General features: G+C 44.5%; 1 protein-coding gene across 6 annotated transcripts in view; it reads left to right on the forward strand.

The window, feature by feature from the left end:
* Window positions 1-24,077, forward strand: part of SETD2 (SET domain containing 2) — a 116,696-nt gene that overhangs the window by 62,256 nt on the left and 30,363 nt on the right. For 4 of the 6 annotated variants that reach the window (XR_003094712.1, XM_025207373.1, XM_025207374.1 and 1 more), the window contains exons 12-15: window positions 4,270-4,318; window positions 7,236-7,416; window positions 15,668-16,343; window positions 23,117-23,251. Coding sequence is in view for 4 of the 6 variants with exons in the window: in XM_025207373.1 (XP_025063158.1) it covers window positions 4,270-4,318; window positions 7,236-7,416; window positions 15,668-16,343; window positions 23,117-23,251 (1,041 nt within the window). In the remaining 2 variants the exon portion in view is untranslated. Of the gene's footprint in view, window positions 1-4,269; window positions 4,319-7,235; window positions 7,417-15,667; window positions 16,344-23,116; window positions 23,252-24,077 lie in introns of those variants that run through there. The other 2 variants (XM_025207372.1, XR_003094713.1) reach the window with 2 other exon arrangements.

Below are 24,077 nucleotides of genomic sequence, written 5' to 3' on the forward strand. Positions count from 1 at the left end.
ATAAAGAAGTTTTGTTTTAGGTAGAGAGAAACGGTTAGTCATGTTAGTTTGACATCAGTCAGAAGGCAGGGCAGATATGCACCTTTATGGACTAAATAAAATTATATATGTGTTTATATTATATATTATAATATTATATACGTGTCCTCTCCAAAAAATGATGAAATGCTCATATCAGGCAAGGGGTATGGGTGTGTGTGGGTATTGGTTGTAACTGTGTTGGTCTGGGAACATAGGCAGACAAGGCTCTTTGGGTGTTTGTACATGAAAGCTTGCAAAGAACAATTTTTCCAACTATTAATTGGTCTAATAAAAGATATCCCATTTACCCAAAGAGCCTCATCTGCCTATGTGTGTGAGAACGTTTAAACAATCCGCTAGATAGGTTAGGTTAAGTTTGAAGCTTCGTTATCTTGCAATAAATAGACGGAGACTTTCTTAATTTGACTATGCCCCAAGGATTTTATTTAGTATTCAGGTAACATTTTAAAGTTAAAGTGAGATAAGTTAGTTATTTTACCCCCCCGTGAGAGAGAGAGGTGCACTTACCTTAGCATGCAGTGAGGAGTTGGGGACAAAGCAAATATGAAGTTGTTGCTCTGCTCTACAGGAGGCCATACTTCCTCCAGCCAAAAACCAAAATCCTGGCCCAGCTAAGAGCCAGAGGGCACATTTACACATGCAATTATGGCGCTGCAGTAAACTCGGGAGTTTATCGTTCCTGGGTGCTGTTTCTTCACATGCATCTGGGAGCACAGCACGTTGCGGAGCAGCCCTGGCTGACGGGGTACACGGGGTCAGCCTGCCAGCCTGGGGCTGCTCCCTTTGGCTCAACGTGCTGCCGAGGGGCTAGTTGGGGCGTGAGGGTGCTTCATTGTGGGGCTAGTCGGCAGGAAGCCCTCGCACTAAAGCACCCTTGTGCTTCAGCCAGCCAGGACAGTATCTACACGTATGCTGCTCCAGGGCTTTTTTTTTTTTTACTCTGCAGCAGGATAGTACTTGTAAATAAGTTTACTCCAGCTTAATAGGTGCGCGTGTGTAGACACACTTTTACTGCGCAGCTAGTCTGTTGCTCAGTAGGCATCTCATGTGCTTGCCCCACAGTCGGTGATCTGCACCCAGCACCTTATCGATCTCAAACAACAATTTGCCATGAACTGACTGTTCGGGAGCCACAACCGTGCAGCTCCCGAGCCATGGATTGGCCGCCCCCACAGTCAGACGTGCCGCTTCAGTGGTAATCTGTGGTAGTGCAGATTCTGCGGCAGCAGCAATCAAATCCTGTCTTGAGAGTTGCAGTGACATTTGCAGTTCGAAGGATTGCGCTTGCAAAGGATGTGAGCAACATGGAAGGAGTCCAGTGCAGAGCAACAAAAATAATGAGGGGCCTGGGAGATGAGACTTGGAAGGAAAGGCTGATAGAGCTAGGGTTACTTAGCCTGGAGAAGAGAAGACTGAGAGGGGGTTTGATAACAGTCTTCCAATACTTGAGAGTCAACTTTGTAGAGTGGATGGAGGTGGGTTTATCTCTGTGTTAGGAAACGGGACTAGGAGCAATGGCCTCAAGCTGCAGCAGGGGAGATGTAGGTAGGAGACGAGGAGGAACTTCCTGACTTAATTGCAAGGGGCGGTCAAGCTTTGGAACGGGCTACTGAGATCAGTTGTATAATATCCATCCTTGGAAACTTTCAAAAGCAGGTTAGGTGGACACTTGGCTGGGATGATCTTACCTTGAGCAGGGGGCTGGACTAGATGACCTCATGAGGTCCTTTCCAGTCCTATTTTCCTAGGACCCCACAATTCGCTCTGAGGGCATTTACTGACCCTTGTTATTGAAGTATCAAACACCTTATAATCATGAATATGTTTCTACATATTGGGGAAAGACTCGCCCTCAGCAAGGAGATCCAGAGGGTCCCCTGGTGTATAGGTGGGAACAGAGGCACAGAGAGTTTAGGTTTCTCACGACTATAAAGAAGATGCCTCTGGGAAGGTGGAGAATTGAACCCTGGTCCCCTGAGTCCTAAGGTAGTGCTCTAGTTCATGGATCACCCTTCTTTGAACAGCCAGAGATGTTTTGACATCATTAGTCTTTAGTCTTGACTTCAGCTGCAGGCAAGCAGAAAGTTCTTCCTCGGCAGATTAAGACTGAGAAGAGACTGAGCTTGATTTAAACCTTGTAAGTAGGCATTTGAAGCACACCGTAAAGAGCACGAACCAGAAATGTGGGCTTTTTCCATTCTCCTTCCATGTGAAAGCTTCCCCTCTTGTACCTATGCCTCTAGTAAAAGAGACAGGCTCCAGTGGCAGCTTGCTTGTTGAATCTGCTCTTACACCAGGCGCAAACAGGAGGAAGATGAGATCCTCAAATAGTCCTAGAATAAATGAGGAAAACTCTTTTGAAATATTGTATTCTCACAGATGCTTGCAGTTTTCAAGTGAGGCAGTAAGACTTATTATGGCAGAAGCCTGCCCAGCTACACAGCATTTTCTACCTAGACCTTCTCTATCCTGATCAGATAGTCCAGAAAGCTGGAGCGAGTGTTGGTAGCTAACCTTACAAGTGTTGAATTATTTCTTGACTCATAGGAGAGATGATATCTTTTATTAGACCAGATTTTTGCAAAAAAAAAATTCTTTCATTGCAAGTTTTTGGGCACCAACGCCCTTCATCAGGCACTGGAGAAAAGATTGCAGAAGTTCTCCTGGGTAGAAATGAAAGTTCATATTTCATAGGATTTCACAGAGAACTGCATCTATAGATCTATATCTATGAATGAAATGGATGGAAAAATAGATGTTTCCATCTATTGACTCCTCTGTGAAATCCTATGAAATATGAACTTTCCTTTCTACCCAGGAGAACTTTTACAATCTTTTTTCCAATGCCTGATGAAGGACGTTTGTGCCCGAAAGCTTTCAATTAAAAAATTTTTTTTTTTTTGCAAAAATCTCGTTGGTCTAATAAAAGATATCATGTCTACTGTGAGTCCTGATTGCTTTTTCCTCTAGACCAGTATGGCTACAACCTGGATACCTGATGCAGGGAATTCTTTCTTGACTCTCAAAGGGTGATCTTATCTGTGTTTTGGGAGTGAGCTTGTCATGCAAAGGATTCTCATCAGATCCTTGTTGCAGTGTGTTGTCTGGTCACTATTATTCCCCTCCGCCTCCTCCCCGATGTGAGGGAAGCCACGTATAGTAGAGTGTCATCTCTGCTTAGTTCAGGTCTGCAATAGAGAGGCCGATGTTGCTGCCTCCTGTCTCGCCCTGTGTAAACTCTTCCATCTTCCCCCTGCCTTTGGGTTCAAGCATGACTGCGTTAAAGTGAAAGAATATAGTAGCCTTGAAGCACCCAGCTGGTTCCTTTTCTTCAAATGCCCAATGAGTCTGGGGAAATCTGGAAAAGGAAGGAGAAATTCTAGTCCTAAAAAGTTAGAAAGTGGAGCAGGTCTCTTGAGAAACATCCTCCAGCTTTGTAGCAGCGGTCAAGGCATAAGGGAGTCATTGCATCTCCTCAGAACCTAAGGACAGCACCGCAGTTGTGTAGCATGAAAGATTTGCACTTGCACTTTTGCTTTTGCACTATACATTTGAACTTCTGCTTAAAAAAAATCCTACTGTGTAGTTGGGCTGAAACAGTATTTACTCAGAGGAATTAGATTTAACAATGCTCAGTCTGATTTATAGACAGACAGTTCCATGATCTTTAAACCCTCTTCTTGAACACCCCAACTTTCCTGCAAAGAAAAGATTATACACTAGTTTCAGCATCATCTGCTGTAGTTCACCTAGTTTAGGAACATTATCACTGACAATACAGCAAGAGGCAGGAAGGACATCATGTAATTTTGTAAGCAACCTCTGTTCAGAATCAGAAAAGCCATGCTTTGACTTCTAAAGCCTCTCCAAGCTCACATATTTATGATGTGCAAGAAAGACAGCAAGTTTAGATGCTGCAGACCTAATTTCACAGCAGGCATGCTTAAATTTCTTAGAGAGCCACAGTAACACTTGGTGTGGTTGTATAAAATCAGCAAGCTTGATAGTTTGAGAAAATTAATGGGAAACATCAGAATGGATGTGTTTAATAGTGTAAGTGCCTATGGGCCTGGACGCTGCTTCTGTTGCTTACAAAGTTGTGACTTTTTTATTTACACTTTACCCTAAATTATTTGTCAGGATAACCCTTCCCACCCCACATCTTAAGCAGCTGTAATCTCAGTGTGTAGCTGCAAAATCTGACTGTTCTTCTGGCTTGTTTTGTAGGAGGTGTATCGAATCCCAAAGAAGAGTCAAGCAGAAAAGGAGAACAGCGGTATGTAATCAAGGGTACATTTTCATATATTGGTTGAAACTCTTAACTTCCTACAGAAATAGATTAATTTTCCCTGTCTGTAAAAGTAAAGGCTTATCGAAAAGACTGTCTAGCATATAGCTTTATGCATAGCCTAAAAACATGTGCAGGCAATCCTCGTATCAGTGTACCAAGCAGGCCACCAGGTTACATTACACAAGGCACTGTGCGTAATTATTGGATGAGACAGTTATGCCTTGAAAGGGATTTTTGATACTTAATTAGGAAAGTTAAATGAAGAGTGGGTGAAAGGAAATAATATTGTCCTCATTTCCCAGCAAGAGTCTTTAACTCTCCTTGCTAAAGTTTCCCACCTTATGGCAAAACAGAGAATTGAACCTCCCCTCCTGGATCCCAATCCAGTAGTTCACCCTTGAAACCAGCATCCCCCTCTAGAGCCCATGCCTAAGCCAGTCATTGTCAACAGACTCATAGTGAGATGTATGACAGGTTTTCCAGCATGGAGAGAAGACCGTTCCTTAAACTCTGAGGCTTTCTCTTTGTGAGCTTGATACTGAGCTCCATAATTTACATTACCCCTACACAGCATATCCTTGCTGTGTCTAGTCCTCTGTTTCAGGCTTCATGCTCTCTGGGGGTTGCCTAATATTTTCTGAACCATTTTAATCACTCCTTAGCTCATCAAAGTGAATAGGCTCCTGTGTGTAAATTAACGCTATGATAACCTGGGAAAGAAGTTAAATTGAGCATTGTTCCTAAGCTCTGTTTTGCACATCATTTGCTCTTCTGTCCTTTGGTCACTGGACCACCATGTACAATGGAGTTCAGCGTAAACACGAAACAGGGTTGATTATGTGGTTCTGTGATCTCACTAAATAGCATATTTGTAACTTCAGGCCAGAGTGGCTGCATAATTGAAAGTAGGTTTGCCCTGTTAGCACTTCATTGCAAAAAGAAGGGGAATTCGATATGTAGTTGCATGCAGTCTCAAAATCCACTACAGTGAGAACTTCAAGTGTTACGTGACTTTGCAGTTCATGGCCGAGCTGGTATGGCCTGCATATACCTTGCACTGCCCATTTGCTGGGACTCAAAGCCTGAACTTTTCCCTTTCCTTAAATTTGAAACTAATGGGGTGTTCCTTGAGCACTGCCAAAAGAGCAGCTCCGCTGATCCTCCCAAGCAGCTGTTCATGTTACAGCCTCCTCAGACTGCAAGGCCTGTGCTAAAAGCCGGAGCGATGCAAAAAGGCAGCTTTTCTGTTAGAGAACATCCCTATGTGCCCTGTGAAGGCTTAACCATTCTTCTGCAATATATAGAGCATATTGCAGGAGCATGGTTAAGCCTTCACAGAGTATGCAGGCTGTATTCAAATGTCTGGGCAACCTTCATTGTTACAAATATTCAAGGTTTCTGTCACCCAGATCTTATCTACCAAGCATTTGCTTCTACAAAGCTGTTAATAGTATATAGGTGTCACCAGTTACCCGTTTAAGAGGAGTACAGTATGAAATACAGGGTAGGGCTAAAGAGTTCTAATGCATTTAATTGGTTGATGCACTTAATCAATGAGCGGATAGCAGATGTTTCTTACAAGGTTAGCAAAAGACATCTAATTAGCTGCATAATTCAATGCCGGTCCTAAGTGAATTTGCATTCATTTGATATGCATAAGTAGAGCTTGCTGTAGCTCAGCCCTGTACAACCTGCAGCCCTCACTGGCCATTTGGTTGGCAGTTCATCACGTTTGCTACCCCTGTGATTTTGACTCGGTTGATTCCTTCTCGGCCTTCTTCTCCTTAACAAAGACTTGGAACTAGGATGCGGCAGCACATCTTTATCTTTAGTTTGTTTGAAAAACCTCTGGTGGTTTTGAAAATGTTCTGGGTTGCTGAGGGTACGACTAGCCAGATGCATTGCTCCTGGAAAACTAGCACATGCTTCATCAGTTTGACAGGCAGCATTTGTAGACAGCCTGCCAATGCTTCTGAGTCCTGTTTTTCAAGAAGCACAGATACAATGCAAAATATTAGGACCCGTCACAGTACAGGCCTCTGATGATTCATGTGACAGTGCCTTTATATCTACAGCAACATGTCACCACTGTGAGCCCCATGTGTCTAAATCCATCACGAAAAGCACTGTAGGAGCGATGGATAGAGGGCGAAATGTTGAAGGATTTCTGTTGTCATGTCAGCATGTCCAACTGATCGGTACCCATCGCTTGGTAAAAGGTTTCTTTGCTAGTAGTTATATTCCAATTGTATATGAAAGAGTGGACAGTGCCAAAACATATCCCTGCTGATTGATATCAAAGGCAACCTCAGCAAAATGGACTTTGTCAGCCATACAGAATACATGGCGGTAAAATGAGATAATTGCCACACAACTTTACCACGCGTGCTGTGCACTTTTCCCCTACATAAAAACATCTAGAATTTGTGGCCACATGCCAGTCAAGCCTGGCAAAATCCACGTGCCATGTGGAGCACGATGCATGTTGGTAGGTTTTATATCAAATTCGAGCCTTTCAGGGGCAAAAATGTCTCTAACTTTTGTGTTAAGATTTGTCATTTTGATGAAACCATTTTTCTTAAAATTCTGTTTGGAGAGGAGGAAAAATGAAAGCATAATGGCCTTTAATTTATTGGGTAGTACTTCAGGAGAGGATGAAGTAGCTATATAAAAAAACAAAAGTGTGTGTTGAGGGGGGGGTGTTAAAACAAAAGTTTCATCTCCATCATAACAATAGCATAGTTCTGATTTTTGATATGGGGCATCCTGTGTTACATTTGTTGGAATGGGAATTCATTAAACTGACACCAAAAACCTGCATACTGAAAGCAGCAAAAGGGAAAATATATATTCAAATATAGCAGATTTCTGTATCTATATTTTTACCTGTCTTCCTTAACAGCAGATCGCGGGAGAGATGCAGTAGGTCAGAGGGACCAAACTGCTACGCCCAAGAATCCAAACCTGAGCAGAGAACGAGACCCAGAGAGGCAGAGCCAGAGTAAAGAGAAAAAGAAACGGAGAGATTCACTGTCCCCGCCATCTTCAGCATATGAGCGAGGAACCAAGAGGCCAGATGACAGGCAAGTGCTCTTGTATCCCCCTCTCCTTTGAGGAGAGCATTGCTGATCTAGCAGAGGGCGGTTGCATGCTTTAAAGCTTCTCAAGGTAAAAGTTGCCAAAAGAAAAAGAATGCATCTGATTTTTGAAAATATCCAGGAAAGGAAGGAAGGTCCTTAACTGGCTGACAAAAAGTTACGTGGCTATATTAGTAACGGACTGGAGAATGAGTCTTTTATTGTCCATGTCAGTCATTGTTGCAGCTGCATTTGACAAGATAACTTCCCAAGAGCAGTTTGCACGTGTATCAAATACACATTGGTTCACCTGGTAATCTTCCAGGACTTCATGGGAATGAGTTATTCTAGTGGTACGAAAATCTGCACCCATCTTCATCGGAAATGGGGAATACTCCTGCAGGTGGTCAAGTCTCAAAATGAACTCATCTGGAGGAGATATTGTGCTCTAATTACAATAGCATACAGTAGATCCCTGCATGCACATGACAAATGCAGAGTACTGGGAGCTAAAGCAGTAGAATGAAGTAGATTCTAGGGGCAGATTCCTCAAAAGCGCTTTTAGAAAAAAGAATGGGAAGCAATCCAGCAGCTGTCCAGCAAAAACTGACCCAAGTAAATATTCTCATATAAAAAAGGCAGCAGTGTTTTTCTCATCACCATTCCTTTCCCTTTTCCCTCCACAAAAAGCTTCGTCGCTTTTTGTTTGCTCAAATAAAGATGTTGTTACAGCTTTAGAAAGCATCCTGGCAGCTCCGTGCTATGATCCTTTTCCTTGGGAGCGTTTACTTGGCTCATTTCCCCTACACAGCTAATCCACAAATCAGCTTTATCAGCATAAGGGAGATCAGCGATGTGCTGCTCTTCCTGTATTGTTTGCTATTTTATAGCGCTTTTTCAGCTTTTAAGGTTCTTTCTAAACGTTAAGTAATCCTGCTAAATACCCTGCAGTATAGGTAATCAGTATCTCCACATTACAGAGAAGCAAAACTTTAAAATGAGAAGATAGAGGTTCTGCCAGCTGAAATCAGGTTTTCTGAAATGACTATCAAGTAGTTCTGACGACTGCACCTGCTCCTGAGCCCCTATGTAAACTTCTGCCACTTGATAAAAATAAGTTTATCCCATTTGAATAGACTTTGAAACACCCAGGTAAGCGGAGGAGCTGGGTGGTCGCATTGGGGAAAACAGTGACATGATCCGTGCTTTGAAGAAGCAAACCAAACCAAACTGAAGAAATAATAGTTCTTTTCCCCTCATTTGCAGTAATTGTGGGTGTTAACAGTCCAAAGGGAGTTTGGAGTTTTGTGTGATGCCGTCAGTCCAGGGGTACCATTCCTACATGTGGTAGATGCTCCCTACCCAGAGGACTGTAACGACTACATAGATGAGACTAGGGGCAGGAGAAAAGAAATATGTTCCCATTTTCAGCCCTGAGGAGGAGAGTTTGACTTACCCAGAATCACCCAGGAAGCCTGAGCTAGAAACTGAGCTGAGATCTTTTGAGGTTGCCTCCTGCTCCTCAACCCCACGGCTAGGAGTGGCTGGTTGCAAGGCATGCAGAAGTCATTCTAACAACTCCAGCACATGGTCTTTCTCCCGGGCCTCTAGCTCCTTCCTTCGCCTCCAGCGAAATTAAACGAGAGTACATGCACACTTTCTTTATTCCGTTGCAATTAGGACTGTCCTGTGAAAGAAGTGGGTTTATGTAGGGGTTGGGAATTGTGGCAAAGTACTGAAATGTGCTGCCTCCGTTCCACGTGAATCCTAGTAGATTCCTTCTGGTGAATCGGCCAACACGGCCATATCAGGAAGGGGAAAATATTCCTTGAATGACAAGAAATGGACAAAAGTATGTCCCAGGTATTTCATGTGGAATATATGCATAAGAAATCAATTAAAGAAACATCAATTAAAGAAATCCATAAGAAACATTAAATCAATTTGAAGAAGAACCTTTAGTTTCATGTGGAATCTTAGCCTTTCTTGTAGCACCTGAGCCTTACTGGGATAACCTGAATTGTCTTTTTAAGCTCCCATGTGTATGACATTGTAAAGGCACTTCTTTGGAGATGACATGGCTCCTACTCTTGAGAGCAGATGTACTGCTGGAGATTGAAGGACCTGGCATGACAACTGGCGGGCTAGTTTGGGAAGTGAAGCAGAGTGGGTGAAGCTCTAAGCAGGAAGTAAGGCATAACACTTATGCAGAAGTGAGCAATGTTTGGAGCTGATCAGAGGTAGCAGAGACCAATAGAGTTAATAAGTGTCTCAAATGGGTGTCAAAGCTGCTGGTTGCAGCCATGTTGGTCTCAGGACACAGGCAGACGAGGTTCTTTGGGTAAATCTGATATCTTTTATTAGACCAACTAAAATGGTTGGAAAAATTCTTCCTTGCAAGCTTTCTCTTTGCAAGCTTTCGTGTGCAAACACCCTTCTTCAGGCAGAGGCAGCGTCACATCGGTATCGGGCGTTCTTGGAGTCAGGATGGAAGTCTTGTTTTATTCTTGCTAGTTGAAATGACGTGTCCTTGTCAAAGCCCGTTAAAGCATACAATACGGTGTGCAGAAACTCTGAGAAAGAAGTGACTCTTTATATTTGCATCACATACACTGTTCTGAATAGCAGGCTTAAAGGATGCAGTCACTTTTCAACAGCGGTGAAAAATGTTTAGTAACATCAAAAACTAGTGTGGCAAAAAGCAGGAGCAAGAACTCTCTGGTTGGTCTAGTTTGTATTTTTTGTTCTTTCCTTTTTAGCAGTAGTGTGTGTATAGTTAACTTTGTCTGTGCATCCCGTTATCAGTTTTTCTTATGCTGGATAGACATGTATAAGCATCAACAGAGCAGGAGAAACCCTTTCCTTTAAAAATTCGGAAAAATTATTTGGACGTGTTTTTTAAAGAGAGTCATGACAGAATCTGTTGTCTTTCTCTTCCTTTTTAATTAACCACTTTAAAAAAGAGATGAATTTGCCATTGTCCCTGTCAAATCCAAAGCAATTGAGTAAGAAAGAAGTCATGTTTTTCTGAAAAAACATTCCAGTTTCCCCATAGTATTCCCTAACAAGCAAGTTTGAAAGACCCACATAAAAATTGGGATACAGATTCACAATCCTATAATAGTCAGTTTGGAGACTGAAAGTAAAATGGCTTGAGGCAGAAGTACAGATAGATGAATTACTAATGCGTATAGAGAGACGAAAAGGCAAGAAGCAAAGGGAAGTGTGAAAGTAGACTGTGGGCTGATACTAGGACCTAGCTGCCTCTGTCTCTTCCCATCAGCAGGCCAATGCACACCATGGGTGAAGCTCCCCACCACCCTCCTGCAGTGTGGGTCAAGCCTGCCACTGCCAAAGCCCCTCCATTTTGGGGCAGATCCCAATGGCTCTCTGGGTTGGATTTGGCCTCAGGGCCGTAGGTTGCTAACCTCTGCAGCAGCAAATGATTGAGCACGATTGGAGTCGGATCTTGGAGGCTGAGAACTTCTTGCACTACATCCTCAAGTGTCTTTACGTTCCGATCTTCCAGGTATGCCCTGTGCAGACCAGGGGTGTCCAACCATGCCGCAAGTGGCACAGGTAGCCTGTGTGGCATGGGGCAGGCCCCCTAGCAGCCGAAAAGGCAGGGAGCAGAAAGTAGAGAAGCAGATGGGGCAGAGGAAGGGAGATCCGAGTGACACTTAAAGAGGGTGTAGGGCTTGAGTTTGTGGCATGCTTGCCAAAAATGTTGGCCTCCACCGGTATAGATGATGACGGTGTATAGGAGGAAAATCACGAGGGCAGCTGAGCAAGCATGAAGCCTGGAAAATGAGATTATTACCCCGTAAGGCAACTTAACTATAAATCTGACTCTTCCTAGCAACCCGAAACATACTGGACACGATAAGTTCATAGATTCATAGTTTTCCTTCGTTGCATGGGTGGGCTGGGTGGTCGCATCTCAAGTTTTTGAGAATAAGATGGTAAAATTTCAAGGAGTATTACTACCCATTTGAGATGCTCTAAAAGTGAAACCCTATTGGAAACGCAAAGGTTTTTTCCTCCCAGATATCAGCCCCACACACACCCAAATGTAGTACTGCTGGTTCAAAGCGTACATACATACCTATATATATATATATATATATATATATTCCTTGAAAATAGCTTCTGTGCCACATGGTTGGAGAAGGACTCAACAATGGTGACCTGGAAAAGGTTCAGCACATCAGAAGTGTGTGTGCGCGTGCACTTCTGATGTATTGAACCTTTTCGAGGTTACCATTGTGGAGTCCTTCCCCAACCATGCAGCACAGTAGCTGTTTTCAAGGAAAGTTTAGATTCTTGTATAAACACATGATCCTGTGATTTAGGTCTCCAAGGAAAACGAATATTGAGAGCTTCCTAATAAAATGGTAAGCAAGATGATTAGGTGCTATAATACCATTAACATTTTAACTTAATTGAAAAAAAAAACCTGGCCCAGGGCCCTGGATAGGAAATGATGTTTACATCTTGGATCAATGGAGCAAATAAGTCATAAGAAAATAGACGAACATGACGACATACCTATTCCACTGATTAATGAACGTGTAGACATGCCCACTTATGATCAGGGATGCTGGTCTTCTCTGATTTAAAAAAAAAAAAAAAAAATCCACAATTTTTGGTTTAAAAAAAAGTAACCCCAAATCCACATTTTTCCGTGATTAAAATGAACCACCACTATATATACATCTGTATATTAGTGTTGTTTAATTTAAATCGCAGAATAATGTGGATTTGGGTTTACTTTTTTAAACCCAAAATTGGGGATTTTTTTTTTTTTTTTTTTTAAATCAGAAAAAACCAGGATCCCCACTTATGAGGAACCAGGCACAGCCAACCAAAAGCAGTAGCGTATGGAAAACACAAACCCCAGACAAGACAGAGTTCCTTGGTTAAAACCTCTGTCCTCCTTTCTGCCCAATTCCACACTTTGGTTGATCATCCTTCACTGCGCTCTGGGCCCAGATGTTAAGTTCTTCGAGGTAGGAGCCATGCCTTATTCATTCAAAGGCCATACTGTGTTTCTGATGTTTTATGAATGGTAATAACTTAGAAGGAAAGGCTGAGGTTTTATAGCTTTTCTGTTAAGAGTATTTTAACAGTAACTTGAAAGATCAGTGGCTGGGCAGATCAGTCAAGGGTGTGTAGGGCTGGGTGGCTGTTCTTGGTGAAAGAAACAGCTGCACAGAAGTGGCACAGAGGTAGCAGGGGAGAAGGACGATCACCTGACGGGCATGGCTCGCGTACAGCAAATGGGACGGCAATATTCTGTGAACAGGTACGTGTTTGAAGAAGCTTGCTGTGTCCCCTAGGGCTATAAGCAGACAGGCATGTATTATATCTACAGTGTAGTAGAGTAGCGTAGATTTGTGCCATATCAAGCTAAAAAAGTAGTTCAGCGGGATCAGGGGGACAAAGCTGATGTCCAAGTCAAAAGAACCAGCTCCCTTTGTGATTGCTGCATCCCATGCAAGACCCGGTATGTGATTGCTGCATCCTGTGTAAGACCCAGAGACTATTGGTTAGTGGATGTATTAAATTTAGTATCTGTAATTGCAGGTACTAACTTAATGCTCCGTAATCAGCAGTACTGCACAGTGGCACTGGCACATGGGTTTTTGTGCCACGAATGTGCAGTAGACTAATTCTACTGTGCATTAGCATGGTTTTTGCCGGCCGTGCTCATGCTCAGTTGAATCGGTCTACTGTGCCTTTAGCATCTCGTGTAGATGTGCCAGGGACATCTGTTGTGTTTTGATGGAAGCGAAAGGAGTACATTTGAGAGCACAGGGGTAGAGGGACTAGAAATAGCATGATGGAAAAGGAAGGTCAGTGGGGTCGAAGTTGGGTTTTGGTGGCATGTGAAGCAGATGGAGGCAAGGAGTAGGGTAGAGGCAGACGCTGGGCTAGATTGACCAGCACAGAAAAAGAACGAAGTTTCCCATTAATTGAGTTCCTAAGTCCATGTTCATGTGAGCAAGCACTCATAGCTGCTCTTGGTATTTATGGAAACAAAAGAACAACTCTTTTGCGATGTGTGTTTTTTGTCACAATACAGTACTGAGATGTAAATTGGGCACATCAGTATCAAGCTAGCTAGATTAAGAACAGATTGGGTGCTTGTAGTTGCGACCACAAAGCATTTTCCTTCGTTGCTCCTTGTTTTTGCGCACTTCTCAAAATATCCACCTTTGATCTGAAATTTTCCATCCTTTGGTGTCTGACCAAAGTTAACTTCTCCCTCCCAGTCCCCTGGAAAAATCTGGTTTGTGTTTCAGCTGTTTTTCCATTTCTGGGTGTAAAATGCTATTACTGTTTTCAAAAAGAAAAATGTCTAGCTATGCTTTTAGACAGATCTGTGGTCTAATAAACAGCATAACTTTTAACAAAAATCAGTTGCTTATAATTCCATTGTTCTTTAATAATGTCTGCAAAATGGGCTGGAGACTGGTATTCAGAAAGTGTACTAAGGCTCTTAGTACATTAATGTTAGCTGCTGAGGAAAGCATGCACACAAAACCTTTTTTCTTGTTACATAAACGCCTGAATCTCACCCTTTGCACCCTTGCATTGCTCCTAAAGTTAGCAAATACAATTTTTTCCTTTCTCCAAAAAAAAAACCTGGGCCCTACTAGTTACAAAAAATATTGGCCAGAGCAGGTAATTTATAGGACACTTTGGCGAGTAGGTTATAATGGAATCTCAAACCAGCTTTCAGCACTGTCTTGTTGACTGCCAGGGAAAGCTGTAACAATATATCCGAGATTGTCAAAGCTTTTTGCCCCATTTTAAGTTTATTTTACTATTTAAATGTATTATACCACTGTGTGCATTAGTACCATCTAATGGGTAAAGTAACACTTTCGTGTCTCTGACCATACTAACATCCTCAACAACCTTAAGAAATATTGTAGAGTTGTTCTCTTCCTCTTCCCTCTCCCTTTTCCATATATATATATATATATATATATATTTTTTTTTTTCCTTTTCTTCCTCTTGCTTTCTCATGTCTTCCTTTCTCCTATTGCCAACGCTCACTTCAGCCCCCGTCTGGGAAGCACTACAACAGATGCACTGTTAGACTGTACAGCGGTTTCTCTTGGGCTGTATTGAATGAACTTTTATAGACTAAAACGTATATGCTGTGCTGAGGCGGATAATTACCTGTGCTTTGCTGAAAACCTTAAGTTCTCTGACAACCTAAAGCTGCACTGTAGCCAAGAAGATAGAAATCTTCAACAAGGATCATTAAATGAGGGGGACAGCAGTGACACAAGGTTTCACCATATTTTGGATGCCGCTAGTGCTAATGACTTAAGTCACAATTAAGACGCAGTCAACATACTGTAGTCAAAGACCTGTAGGGTTACTGTCACAAGAGCTGTCGCTTGTCCCCAGTCGTACGTAACATTTTGCACTGCAAGACGGCAGAGGCTCCCAAGGTCTTGCCTGCAGCACTTTGTTCATGAAGATCCAATGGACCTGTTTCCTAATGCTCTTTCCTTTTTCCATGGAGGCAGTTACCCTAGTGCCACAGCCATACTACATGGTCGTGGAAGGAAGGAAAGGATCAGAGTAGCTGTCTGTTAGTGTGTGGACCACAGTAGATATCATGTTAAATAAACCCCATGTATAGCAAGTTCCTTTTACTTGAGCAAATGTTAAGTTAAAGAAGCTACGGTAGAGCTCAGAAAGGAAATGTGAGCACAGGCACCTGTTGATTTGAAGAAATACTTAATGCATTTTTAAAAATCTGGAGCAATACTGCTTTACTTGGTCATACCTTTGAAAAATAACACTTTTCCCCTGAAAGTTGAGTTGCATCACTGGATTTGCTATAAAAGTGTGAACAAGAGCTTTGCCGTTATTTTGGACTCATTCCACTTTTGAAAAGGAAAATGCAACTGTGTGCTTGCATATACACCTGTGCATGCACATGTGTGTCTTGTGCACACGTGATGAGAAATACCAAAGAAGTAACCCAGCCCAGGCATTTCCTTATCTATTGTAGCCTCTTAACAATCTGTCTTTTCCTTAGACTAGTCTTGAAGCTAAGAAACCTGCATTCAGAGTTTCAGCTTGGAGCCATCTGTGTTGTTTTGGGTTTTTTTGTTGCAATTCCTGCTTCCATCCCTTTGGTTTTATAAAGGAGTTATTAATGGTGGTATTGCCTGTAAATTGTATTGCTGCATCTCTAGGACATGTGTTACAGCTCATTTCTCCTTTCCAGGTATGACACACCAGCATCCTCCAAGAAGAAAGTACGGCTCAAGGATCGCAACAAGCTGTCCACGGAAGAACGTCGGAAACTGTTCGAGCAGGAGGTCGCCCAGCGGGAGGCTCAGAAACAGCAGCAGCAACTGCAGAACCTCGGGATGACCTCCCCGCTCCCCTACGAATCCATGGGCTACGGGGGTTCTCACCACAGCTTCATTGGCTATCCCCCGGGCTACCCCATGCAAGCTTACGTGGATCCTAGCAACCCCAATGCTGGGAAGGTGCTTCTCCCCACTCCAACCATGGATCCCATGTGCTCCCCGGCAGCCTATGAGCATCCCCAGACTTTAGTCGGACACACGGTTGAACCGACCTTGACCACGCCGCAGCCGGTACCAGTAGTACAACATGTAGCAACAACGATGGAGGTTACCACCCCGCAGTATGTAGCACAAAGTGACACCGTCGTTCATCAGGAACCTAGCGTCGCTGTCTTGCCAGTGCCTGCACCGGGTCCGGTGCAGGGACAGAGTTATGGCATATGGGATTCCAGCCAGCAGACTGTCGCTGTACAACAGCAGTACTCTCCGGCCCAGTCGCAACCAGCCATATATTACCAGGGACAGACCTGCCAGACTGTTTATGGTGTGACATCACCTTATTCTCAGACAACTCCGCCAATTGTACCGGTAACTCCTATTTCAAGGATTCATAATGCATTTTTAGCACAGTTTAGCACAAAAAAAACAAAGGAAGGAAAGGAGTTGGATCACTAGCTGGAAGGCCTTTGTTTTTTCCCCAGCTAACATCTCTTGTTGCATTTGACAAGTCAGGAGTAAATTAGCACTGTCGCAGTTAATACTGGTGCAGCTTAATCGTATAATCCTGCCTCTTGGGGTCTGAGTAAAAGCGTTTTTTTTCCCCCAGAAGATTTTTCTTTCTAATCTGCTCAAATGAAGTATATCTTACTCATTGGGCCTCAGTGCTTAGCTAGCAAAAGATTGTACCAGTTCCACATATGTTCCTTTCCTTTTCTGTTGCTTGCAAATAACTGTTGTAATACACTGGGTAAGATGGTTCTCTAGCAGGCCACGTTATATAAGCAGTCAAATATTACAAGTGTGTAGTCGCTTCACATTCATAACCCGTGGGTGAATATTTAGAAACATCCTTACCTGGAGACCCTGGAGCGTGTTGCTGCATTATAGAATCGAAGGCTGTGTTTGGATGGCTGAACACGGAAATCTGTTCCTGCAGGGGTTCTGCTGACCTAAATTAAGGGTAAAATAGGAGGAATTTGATCATGCCAGAACTCCATGATACCAGGTCTGTGCAGTTTATTTCAGTCTACAAATCTTCAGTATCTTTGACTTCTGGAGTCTGGAGAACAGGCTGACTCCAAACACATCCTAGTGTTCATTGTTCGTTCCCTTGCACTTCCAGATCTAGGTGGTCTGACTCACCCTGGCTCTTTCTGCCTGGGTGTTTTTTCCTGTTAGCAAAGGCTCTGCTACTGGATCTTCACTGACACTGACACGTCTTCATGGGTAGCCACGTGGCTCAGAGGAGAACTAATAATACATGCACTTGGACATCAGGGGTTAATTTAACCCCAGTCAAGTGATTATCACCATCTGATATTGATTCTTAATATATATATGATGGCTGGTGACGCAAGCTTGAATTGGTAGTTATCTGCAGAGATCAGGAAGGTGCTTTTTTCCTGATGCACAATGGGCTGGATGCATTTTAGTGTATTTTTAACCTTATTATGAAACACCAGGTTTGGTCGCAGCAGAAGGTTGGTTCACTGTGTTGGCGCCCTCTACTCTGATGATAAGCGAAGAATCATTCCTATGTGCCAGGCTGACATGTTTGCTCACGTGTGCAAGGTCAAGTTGATTGCCAGTTTTAGTTGGAAATAATTTCTCCCCAGGCCAGTATGGTAGGGACCGTGGCGGGGTTTGCTTTCTTCTGCCACCTGCTTTACCTGCTGGGATCATGTGAGCATGCCATATCTCCTGCCGTTGTTTTGAAGGCTTAGGCATTAGGAGCACTTTGGTCTCTCCTGTTGCCTACTTGCAGCTTGCATTATCCTGAGGACTGTCATGCTTTTGTCTAACTGAAGTCTCAGGGCTCAGTATAGAGGTATCTGGGTGAAGCCGAATGGCTTTTGTTATACAGGAGGTCATACTAGATGATGTAATAATCCTTCTGGTCTTAAAATCTATGAAACTATTGAACGTTCTGGTCCCTTGTGGACAAGCGTTTTCACCCCAGAACCACAACCACTGCTGGTTTGCCCTCATGACTGCATTCCTGACAGCTCAGAGAATCACAGACCATGAGGGCTGGAAGGGAGCTCAGGAGGTCACATTTAGTCCAAACCCTTCTCCAAGCAGGACCAGCCCCAACTACATCATCCCAGCCAAGGCTTTGTCTACCCATGTCTTCAAAACCTCCAAGGATAGAGACTCCACCACCTCTCTGGGTAACCTGTTCCAGTGTTTTGCTACCCTCCTACTGAGAAGATTTTTCCCAATATCCAACCTCAACTTCCCTTGCTGCAGCTTGAGCCCATTGCTCCTTGTCCTGTCATCTGCCCCCACTGAGGACAGTCCAGCTCCATCCTCTTTGCAGCCCCCTGCAAGCAGGTGAAGGCTGCTATTCAGTCCCCCTCAGTCTTTTCTCCAGACCAAATACGCCCAGTTCCCTCAGCCTCTCCTCACCAGTCCTGTCCCTAAGCCCACAACCATTTTCATTGCCCATCACTGGACTCTTTCCAATGTGTCCACATCCTTTCTGTTGTGGGGGGCCCACAACTGGACACAGGACTCCAGATGTGGCCTCCCCAGTGTTGAATAGAGGGGAAGAATCACTGCCCTCCTCCTGACAATGCTCCTACCGATGCAGCCCAGGATGCCATTAGCCTTCTTGGCACCACGGGTACACTGCTGGCTCCTGTTCAGCTTCTCCATGGTCACCCCCAGGTCCTTTTCTGCAGAGCTGCTGCCCAGCCTGTCAGTCTCTGGGATTGTTCTGTCCTAAGTGCAGGACTTTGCACTTGTCCTTATTGAAGTTCACAAGATTTTCTCTTGGTCCAATCCTCCTATTTGTCGAGGTCTCTCTGAATCCTAGTCCTACGCACCAGCATATCTACTATTCCCTCTGGCTTGGTGTCATTTGCAGACTTGCTGGGGATGCACTGCATTAGCCAAGGACAGGTCATGCAGTAGAGGCTGAAGTCTCCCTTCATCCTTGCATGGTCTCATCAGGTTTAGGGTGCAATGGCTGGCTGTGCTCCACCTGGTCTGCAGATTACTGGACTGGAGTCAGCACATCTCCTTCCACAGCTATTGCATACACTCTCCAGTTAAAACTTTTAGCTTTTTCCAAATACTCAACGCAGTAAATGGGACAAAAGATCTTTTGTGGTACATAGGAGAATTCACCAAGAGCACGAAACTTGTCTCTCATCCATGTTAGGAAATGTGCATCTTTATTCAAGTAGAAACATGCAAAGTGAGAGGGGAAGAGAAAACTAACAGACTTCTCCGTGATCATCAGTTCAAAGGAGAAGGTGTAAAATGAGACGAGACATCTCTGTTGCCTATAACTATTGTGTGTCCCAAGTTGAACAGGATTTGTCTTCCACTGGTACTTGAACCTGTTGAGTTACTTCATAGTCTTGGTCTTTCAACATTGCTGACATGTCTACTGTTGCCTTAGACTAGGATTAAAGTATAGTCCTTCAATACCCAGGTACACAGCACCAAATTGTAGAGACAATTGTTTAGTAATTAGGTATCAGCCGTTGGGAACCAGGGGGTCCTGGTGCTCTTCTCTGTTACATCCTTGAATCCCGGAGTTGGGCAAGTCAGTTCAAACTTGTTCAGTTCAGTTCGCTCAATAGAGACTCAGCATTTCAAATGGCTAATGAGGGTTCGTTTAGTTCAGTAAGGGCCACAGGGTGCCACAGATTAGCCCCACACCCTCCCGGAGTGCCACTCTGTTTCCCCCTGCCCCGTCCAATCTGTTGCTCTGCTTTCTGCTCCCAGTTCCCCGCTGCCTGTCCAATCTGCTGCCCTGCTTTCTGCTCCCTGCACTATCTGCTGCTGCGCTGCCTGCTGCACCCCCACCCTGCCACGGACCACACACGGAGGCTGCCCATGGCACTTGTCACCCGTGCTCAGGTTGACCATCCCTGATCTAGTTTTAAGCCCCTCTGACTTCCTAAGATATAACCGGCGAGTAGTTCCAGTTGCTGTTGACACTGAAAAAGCAAGGTTTGTGCATTCACAAAGGTGCGGTAGCCGCTTTTGCTAGACACCGGCAGCTGAAAAAAGCACAAGGGTCTTGGTTCGTTCTTTTGCGTATACCAGCTTAACAAAACCAGCTCGCATCCCACTTCTACGTGTCAGTACTGATCTTCTTAGTGGAGCCAACGCCAAATGTTTAGCACAGGAATTTCAGTAACACCGAGAAGAAAAAAGGTAGTCGCCGGTCATGGTCTGAAGTGAGAGACTTTCATGGATTACCAGGCTCGGAAGGGACCCTCGTGACTAACCGGTCTGACCTCCTGCATAACACACGCTAGGGGAGTTCATGGGGTGAGTTGTGTCTTGAATGAAAGCAAACTTAAAAAGGAAGAGACAACGCAGTCTTGATTGAAAAATGTTTTGAGTTGGGGAATCCAGCGCTATCTCTGGTTAATTTTTTCAATAGCTGTGCCATACTTTGAATCTTAATTTGTCTACCTTCAGCTTCTTGCCTTTGGACCTTGTTACCTCTTCATGTGGTATAACCATCTTGCCAAACATCTGTCGTCTTTTAGGTACTTGTAGACTGAGATCAAGTCTCCCCTTCCCCTCCTCTTTGAGGAGCTAAATAGATTAAGTAGACTTTTCATCCGTCAGTCATGCCAAATGAAGATGTAATTACTCTCTCCTATTCTACTCATTTTACATGGCAAAGTTACCATGCTCCTGAGCTGAGGGCAGGCTATTTTTTTTTTTTTTTTAATCAAAAACAATATGACCTGGACAGGCCTGGACCTGGACAGGCTCAGCAAGTGGGCGGACAAGAATCTGATGGTGTTCAACGCCGATAAATGCAAGGTTCTCCACCTTGGGAAGAAAAACCCGCAGCATCCTTATAGGCTCGGCAGTGCTATGTTGGCTGGTACTATGGAAGAAAGAGACTTGGGGGTCATCATTGACCACAGGATGAACATGAGCCTGCAGTGCGATGCGGCGGCTAGTAAAGCGACCAAAACGCTGGCTTGCATCCATAGATGCTTCTCAAGCAAATCCCGGGACGTCATTCTCCCCCTGTACTCGGCCTTGGTGAGGCCGCAGCTGGAGTACTGCGTCCAGTTTTGGGCTCCACAATTCAAAAAGGATGTGGAGAAGCTTCAGAGAGTCCAGAGAAGAGCCACGCGCATGATCAGAGGTCAGGGAAGCAGACCCTACGATGACAGGCTGAGAGCCCTGGGGCTCTTTAGCCTGAAAAAGCGCAGGCTCAGGGGTGATCTGGTGGCCACCTACAAGTTTATCAGGGGTGACCACCAGCATCTGGGGGAACGTTTGTTCACCAGAGCGCCCCAAGGGATGACGAGGTCGAATGGTCACAAACTACTTCAAGATCGTTTCAGGCTGGACATAAGGAAGAATTTCTTTACTGTCCGAGCCCCCAAGGTCTGGAACAGCCTGCCACCGGAGGTGGTTCAAGCGCCTTCATTGAACACCTTCAAGATGAAACTGGATGCTTATGTTGCTGGGATCCTATGACCCCAGCTGACTTCCTGCCCTTTGGGCGGGGGGCTGGACTCGATGATCTTCCGAGGTCCCTTCCAGCCCTGATGTCTATGAAATCTTCACAGCACTTCAGCCAAATGCTATGTAGATGCAGCTTTTCCTTCCTTTCTTATGCTTCCAAGGATCTCATTAGCCTTCTTGAGTGCAGCACACAGGCTGAACCTGAGTCCCTGCTAGCCTGAAGTCTTGTTTTATTCAGAATAGGTCCACTGTTTCCTTCAGAAGCAATTATCCAGCATTTTTTCAGTTTCTCCCAAGTTTACCCAAAAGTAACGGTTGCCGGAGAATGGAGGATTTCATCAAGTATTAGTTCTGTGTTGTTAAAATCCACTCCCAAGAAATGTCCACATCTGACCACGCTATACTTCACGCCAATAAGTCTGACTCATTTTACAGAGAGACAGTTGACTAGGGTCTTAGTCTCCAGCAGTCGACTAAACCTGCACTGCTTTAATTGTCCTACCCACACAATGCCCTGGTCAAAAGCATCTGTTCAGTGGAAGAACAAGGTGTCAGTCCTTGAAGCATCACCATGCCCAGCATGTGAGGGAGCAGCTGAAGTCATCTGGAAGATGATGGTTATTGTCTGCTGAAAGGGGGGGACCTGTACACCGGTGTCATCTGTGGAGCAAGATCAGCTATGCCAGGATGTGTCCCAGCACATCTGATCTGCTTCACTGGCATCTGCAGACATCACTGGCAGGGGGCCTTGTCCCATGGGGTTGTCCCCTTGCAGCTTCCAGGGCTTTAGGTCCTGATCCTGTAGGACAGCAGCGCTGGGTGCCATTCCCCAACTCGGGGCACGCATCTGCAAGTGAGCGGGTCTGCAACCCCCATGGGCATTTCCCCACTTGCAGCTGGAATCCCCTGCAGGCATTCTCCTGCCATGCCTGCATCTCACTGCTGCGCCTGGACTCGGTGCACACATCTGCCGGGCTGTCCTAAGTCAGGGTGCAGCAGCAAGATAGACACTCCTCAGGAATCCCCTTGCTGGAGATTCCCATAGTTTGCATCTGCAAGTGGGGAGCCCATGGGGGAATCCCTCACTGATGTCTGTTTTTCAGTTACAGGCTCTGAAATATTGGCTTTAGTTAAGATACATTGCAGGTTTGACTCATTTCAATCCATTTCTTCACCTTAAATAAGTTCATAACAGCATCCATTTTGCTCAGTTCTGCATTTCCTTCTTGCTCCAAAGAAATAAATGCTCTGAGATGTACCAGCTGCAATATTTTTTACTTAAATTTCAGTGAAGGACCAACAGTGAGACAGATGAAATGCAAGAATTTAAACATGAGAACATAAGCACCATATTGGGTGAAACCACTGGTCCGCCTAGCCCAGCATCCTGTCTCTGACCGTGGCTAGCAGTAGACACTTTAGAGGATGTATATGTGTACAGGGCACGTTTAGTGTAATCCATCCCCTGTCATACTCTCCTTGGCATCAACCATGGGGGAACCCTTACAAGTACATCACTGTATTTCGGCTGTAGGAACAGCTTCACAACAAAAGGAATATCTTGCCCTGCACTGTATTTTAAGATTACAAGCAAACAATACCCTGTTTTTGTACTCCACCTGGGTGGAAAGAAATGGGTTTTCAGATCGGAAATTCATTTTCTAACTCTTCTTGTTTTGTTTCAGAGTTACGCACAGCCAGGTCTTCAGTACATCCAGGGGCAGCAGATTTACACAGCGCATCCACAGGGAGTAGTGGTACAACCAACAACAGCAGTAACAACCATCGTGGCAGCTGGCCAGCCTCAGCCCATACAGCAGGTGAGAGCTGATGCATTGAGATGTGAAGGACATGGGAATTTGTGTGTTATTTTCCTGAATCTTGTCTTTTTGTTTGATTTCATGGTGGTTGCTATAGTTTTGCAAGGGACTAATTGTAGGGTGGGTTACAATACCAGCATTCTTTAGGCATGAGATGTAAACCGCCTATCTTCTGAACACAAAAACGGCTCAGGGGCTGGGGCACAGGACTTGTGAGAAGAGGCTGAGAGAACTGGACTTATTTAGTCTGCGGAAGAGAAGAATGAGAGGATTTAATAGCAGCCTTCACCTCCCTGCAGGGGGGCTGCAAAGAGGACGGAGCTGGGCTGTTCTCAGTGGGGGCAGATGGCAGGACAAGGAGCAATGGGCTCAAGCTGCAGCACGGGAAGTTGGGGTTGGATATTAGGAAAAACTATTTCAGTTAGTACATAATGAAGCACTGGAACAGGGTCCCCAGAGAGGTGGTGGAGTCTCCATCCTCGGAGGTTTTCAAAACCCAACTACTCAAAACCCAACTACTCAAAACCCAACTACTCAAAGCCCTGGCTGGGATGATGTAGTTGGGGCTGGTCCTGCTTGGAGCAGGGGGCTGGAAGAGAGATCCCTTCCAGCCCTCATTTTCTATGATTCTGTGGCTTATGAAGAAGATGTTTCATGAGCAAAGCCTATCGAAGAACAAAACAGCTTTATTCATGTATTGCAGAGCTGACTACTGAAGCCCTGCGTATTGGTACTTGTAGCCCTCTTCCACTGAGCGCTTTACTGCAACATATATAGATTTAGGTTCCAGTTATCCTTCAGTAAGAGGGTGCGTACAGGCAGTTGA

The sequence above is a fragment of the Alligator sinensis genome, unplaced genomic scaffold (assembly GCF_000455745.1).
Source record: "Alligator sinensis unplaced genomic scaffold, ASM45574v1 scaffold1298_1, whole genome shotgun sequence".
Lineage (NCBI taxonomy): Eukaryota > Metazoa > Chordata > Crocodylia > Alligatoridae > Alligator > Alligator sinensis.